We start from the raw sequence: 5,129 nt of genomic DNA, 5'->3' as shown, positions 1-5,129 counted from the left end.
AGGGTTTACCAAGACTACACACACACACTCTGCTGGGTACATAAAGAACAAAACAGAAACAGTTATTGTAATACTTCCCAATATGTCTGTTTTTATTGTATTTTGGAATTTGGAGTTGTTACACGTGATACACCACTTCGGTCCTGTGGGTTTATTTATTGGCAGATGCTGACAATCTCAAAAATGACATACTGGTTCATGACTAGTTCTCAGTTTTCTTATTCTTTAAGCACCGGCCTGTTGAATTTGGCAACATCAAACACGTAGCAGATCTACGGGGCTGGAGTAAACACTCCAAAGCTTGCTTTGGCTGTACAAACAGTTTCTGGCTAAGTGTTTGGAGTGGCTTATGAGCTGTGCTCTGAGTAGGCTATTAGCACACAGACTTTTAGGGAATTGCTACAGCTTCACCTGGCACGTGCGTACATCACTATCCCTCTAAAGACGGGACACTTTAGGAGATATGGGGCGGGCCTGGAAAGAGCCCAAGTGACAAAGAGAGGGGACGAGGGGAGGGTTAAAGAGGAGGAGAGGTGACCTTAGCGAGGTAGTACGATAGGATTCAAACTCATCGGACCATAGAAGAGAGCAGCCGGACAAATCTACTGAAGGAAACACAGAAGTGTCCTAAAAAAAAAAAAAAAAAACAAGTGCTCAAGAGGCTGCATTACTATTGTAAACAGTATTGTCCTCCAGTTGTCAGAAGTGAGCGCGTGTCAGATGATGGCACCGCAGGTCGTCAGCTCACCCTTCCTGAAGCCGTTCTTTCTGAAGACGCCGCTAAGCACTGCCAGGTCCCGACACCAGCGACGACACACGTTACCTGCTAGCGAGTTCCGTAATCTCACCCCACAGGATGCCATTAGCGTATTTGAGATAGAGAGAGAAGGTAAGATGTTTTCAGATGTGGTGGGGTTATATTGGGGTGCTTCAAATGATTTACCAAAACAGAGTGCTAGAATGAACTAAAATGCTGTTAAAGAAGGTTGTGCAGTGTTTAAGTGACAATAATGTGAAAAATGTTGTAGGATAAACACTCCTTTTGTTCTAAGGGTCTGAATTTTTTCTTTTTTAAATGTTTAAAATGATCAAAAGTGACAGTAAAGACATTTATAATGTTACAAATGATTTATATTAAATGAAATGTTCTTTTGAACTTTCCATTTATCAAAGAATCACATTTTCATAAAAAATATGAAGCAGCACAACTGTTTTCAGCATTGATAATAATAAGAAATGTTTCTTGAGCATCAAATCATCATATTAGAATGATTTCTGAAGGATCATGTGACACTGAAGACTGGAGTAATGATGCCGAAAATTCAGCTTTGACATCACATAAATGAATTATATTTTACAATATATCCAAATAGAACAGTTATATAAGATTATTCTCTTAAAAAAACCTGAAAAACTCTTACCGACCCAAAACTTTTGAATGGTGGAGTGTTATATTAATAAAGAAATTATTTTGAATTTGTGAAAAAGTTTGTTTTGGCTAGCCTGGATGAATTGAATATTTATTTACAGAATTCATTTTAAAATTGGTGCCCTAATAAATACACACCAACTCAAATCTGGATAACAAACTTTTTTACATATACTATGTAACTGATTGCTTGTATTTCTTGGTAGGAGAGTCAATTCAAACCAGTGTGAAGAAAATCAATGCTAAAGTCCTTAAGCACTTCCCAAGTTCTACATATAGAAAACTAGAAGGCTGTAGTCAACAAGCCGGCGTGATTGCGATAAACCTGATAATCTGTCGATAAGCTCTTGTTTGCGGTGGGATGAGGGTTGACTCAGCCCTGTATCTTTCCCTTCTCTCCCTCTGCAGCATTTGTCTCTGTTTCCGGTGAATGTCCACTCACCCTTGATGAGGTGCTTAGTTTCCTGGGCCAGTGTCCTGAGCTCTCTTTGGGATGGTTTGAAGAGGGCCAGTTGGTGGCCTTCATCATCGGATCTGGCTGGGACAAAGAGAAACTAGAACAGGTGAGAAGTGAACAAACACCTGTGTGGTTCTTTAAATAAACCTTGTGTCATGTATATCAGAAACATGTGGATTCAGTTAGAACGTGTTTAGGTTCTAACACTCTTTTGACCATCTGATCCAGGAGGCCTTGAACACACACGTCCCAGGCTCTCCCACAGTACACATCCACGTGCTGTCAGTGCACCGCCACTGTCGGCAGCAGGGCAAAGGCTCCATCTTGCTTTGGCGTTACCTACAGTACCTGCGCTGTCTCCCCGGCCTGCGCAGGGCCCTGCTGGTCTGTGAGGAGTTCCTGGTGCCCTTCTACCAGAAGGCTGGTTTCAAGGAGAAGGGTCAATCTGCCATCACTGTGGGGGCCTTGGCTTTCAGAGAGATGGAGTATCAGCTCGGAGGCCTGGCTTACGCACGACGAAACAGCGGATGTTAAGTTTCTTTAGTTTACAGCACATCCAATCCTGATAAAGGACTTCGTGTGTAGTTTCTGGATGGATCTCTGCAATCACAGGTTCAGAGGTTCACCTTGTCAAGGACTCAAAGCCCGAATACCACCTGAGCAAAGAGCCAGAGACTTACCTATGCACTTATTTAAAGAGATTGGAGATCTTACATTCGAGCATATGAAGGCTAAATGCATGCAGATGTTGGTTGTTTACTGCATTTTTTTTTTTTTTTTTGTGAACTGCCCAAGATACACTGCACACTTTACTGGTCAAAAAACTGTAGTTGTTTTTAACAATTAATAATAATAAAACAAACTTTATTTTTTGGGGGAAATAAATGGTCACCATATTCATATTTTTTTTGTTTGATCAATTAAAAAAAAGTAAAGAAAATGTTTAACATTTAACATAATATTCTAATGGTACAAATTTCAACCATTCAAAAAAGTGAAGTCAGAATCTTTCTTCTGGAAAATATAAAATTTAATTGAAAATTTGACAAATCATTTTATTTTTTTATCCCTTGGACTGCAAGTGGACAATGTTGAATACTGTTTTAGAATAAATTCTTCCTTATATATATACTGCATATGTGACAATGTGTTTTGAAATGCAAACTATGTATACAGTGAATGAACTGATGTAAACTTTAGTATATCCATAAACATTCTCTGTGGCATCTAATCAATAAAAATCTATTAACAAAGCTATATTTTTGTAATGTGTATTTTATGCGCAGTGGTGAGAGAGCATTTCTTTAGGTTTATAGACACAATAAGTTATTATTCTTGGTACCATCCTAAACATTTCACAACTTTGTTTCTAACCAGTCAGACTGGTTTAGTATGGACTTCTGTTTCCACCTCAGAGGGAAAAAACAACAACAAAAAAGTAGTTTTGAGAAATTTTAAACTAAGAAATAGTCACACTGAGATTACCAGATGCAAATGTGATATGTTAAGAGAAATAAAGCCACATCACTATATATAAACTACGGTGTTTACGTAGTAAACACAGTGCGGTGCTTCCGGGTTCTACATCAGAACGGCGGTTCGGTATTGGCCGACGCTGTTCACATGAACAGCATGACGCATGCATGCAATGCTGATGCAAGAGCCAGGCAATACTGAATTTTTGAATAAAGTTATTTTTGTTTGTTTTTTGCACACAAAAAGTATTCATAACATTAATGTTGATTCACATGAACTGTTTTAAATATGTCTTTAATACTTTTCTGGTCCTTGAAAGTGGTAACGTTGCAGTTTATTGGAGGCCAGAAAGCTCACGAATTTCATCAAAAATATCTTAATTTGTGTTCTGAAGATGAACGAAGGTCTTACAGGTTTGGAATGACAGGGTGAGTAATTAATGACAGAAATTTCATTTTGGGGTGAACGAACACTATGTCACACTATGAGATATATATAGTTGCAGTTATGAGAAATGGTCACATTTGCTAAGTTTACATCCAAAGCAATAAGGGAACCCACTGTGGCTCTTTTTTTCCTACATCATGAATGAATATGCAAGTACAGAGGGCACAGACAAAGCGTGATAAACGCTGTCATGTTCTTGAGTTCGGATGCTGATGTTTGGGAACACAATCGTATATGACGTTTCTGGGAGGGAATTAAACCAAATCATTCTGATGCTAGACTTCGGTTCAGACATTTCAGAACGATCAAACTGACATTTGAGATGCTGTGCGATGAAACTGGTCCACTGGTTCGACGAGTTAACCAATCACGTCCACGTCAAAGTCATGTGAGGTGTATGTATATATATATATCCACCTCAGGTTTTGTATGCGCATTTTTAGAATTTATGTGCATCTTGGCTTTTTTTAAAAGCAATATCCCAAAATTGTGCAAAAAAATTAAGTGCTTGGAAACATAGCTATTGTGATAAATAGTCACAATGTGATATGTGATGTTGAAAAACAGTCACATAGAGAGTATTTTTTAATATTTTTTACTCCGAGGTGGAAATGGGCTTCCATATTTTAGAGCTAGTTCATGGTCTAGTAGACAAGAAAAACAGACAAACTTCAGAGGTGCAGGTTGTTTTTAGCTGTATTCTGTAACAAGTGAGTAAATTGGGTAGCTAAAACACTACCCTTTCATAATCAACTATTACTCCATCAGAAGTAACACACAAATAAAAGAATATCATTTGAGTGCTCAACGTGTAACGAAAATATGGCAGTAGTAGGTACATTTATCAAGGCACCGAAGGTACAGAGTTTTTTTCGTCCCTGGATTCTGAGGTCGACTAAACAAAGACAAACCTACCCCTGACATGCTAAAACATAAAAAGTACAACAATCAAATTGGAGAAGACGTGTTCTCCGTTTGGAGTACCAGTGCTTTTATGATGACACTGCCTTCTGAGACTGTAGTGTAAAGAAAGTTTTGGGGCGAGGGTGACCCTGTTTTCATATGATTATCAGACACCCTTATCAATAGACTACATAAAACTTTAGGGTACGTTAAAAAGCGTTCTTCATTTTCAGAGTCCTAAAATCATGGTCAAAGTTGAGTTCCAACTTGCACTTGAGTAAAAAAAGCAACACAAGCATACTGTCCACGTTCACAGAATGGGCTTCATTTGGGAGAGATGAAGTGCAATTGGAGGAACGCTGGGGGCCGGCGGATGCAGATCAACGGCCAATCAAATCCCTCCGTCCCCGAAGCCCC

General features: G+C 38.8%; 2 protein-coding genes across 3 annotated transcripts in view; one reads left to right on the top strand and one right to left on the bottom strand.

Annotated features, from left to right (window-relative positions):
- The first annotated feature begins 546 nt into the window (after positions 1-546).
- On the top strand, positions 547-2,691 carry aanat2 (arylalkylamine N-acetyltransferase 2). Its single transcript, XM_067382555.1, has 3 exons — positions 547-889; positions 1,838-1,992; positions 2,115-2,691. Exons 1-3 carry the CDS (start codon positions 721-723, stop codon positions 2,418-2,420), a joined length of 630 nt encoding a protein of 209 aa, XP_067238656.1. The 5' UTR covers positions 547-720; the 3' UTR covers positions 2,421-2,691.
- A 25-nt stretch (positions 2,692-2,716) lies between these two features.
- The window catches only part of rhbdf1a (rhomboid 5 homolog 1a (Drosophila)), a 65,209-nt gene continuing 62,796 nt past the window's right edge, over positions 2,717-5,129 (bottom strand). Inside the window, exon 18 of one of the 2 annotated variants that reach the window (XM_067382547.1) lies at positions 2,717-5,129. This exon is cut by the window's right edge and continues 429 nt beyond it. The gene's annotated coding sequence lies outside the window, so the exon portion shown is untranslated. The other variant, XM_067382546.1, reaches the window with a different exon arrangement.

Source organism: Chanodichthys erythropterus, chromosome 3 (genome assembly GCF_024489055.1).
Source record: "Chanodichthys erythropterus isolate Z2021 chromosome 3, ASM2448905v1, whole genome shotgun sequence".
In the NCBI taxonomy this organism is placed as follows: domain Eukaryota; kingdom Metazoa; phylum Chordata; class Actinopteri; order Cypriniformes; family Xenocyprididae; genus Chanodichthys; species Chanodichthys erythropterus.
Note: the sequence above shows the minus strand (reverse complement) of the source record. Positions and strands in the feature narration are given on the sequence as shown.

Coding starts and splice junctions, on each gene's coding strand:
- aanat2 (XM_067382555.1), top strand. CDS start 721: ATGATGGCACCGCAGGTCGTCAGCTCACCCTTCCTGAAGCCGTTCTTT. Junction 890..1,837: donor ATTTGAGATAGAGAGAGAAG/GTAAGATGTTTT, acceptor CTCCCTCTGCAG/CATTTGTCTCTGTTTCCGGT. Junction 1,993..2,114: donor ACAAAGAGAAACTAGAACAG/GTGAGAAGTGAA, acceptor CATCTGATCCAG/GAGGCCTTGAACACACACGT.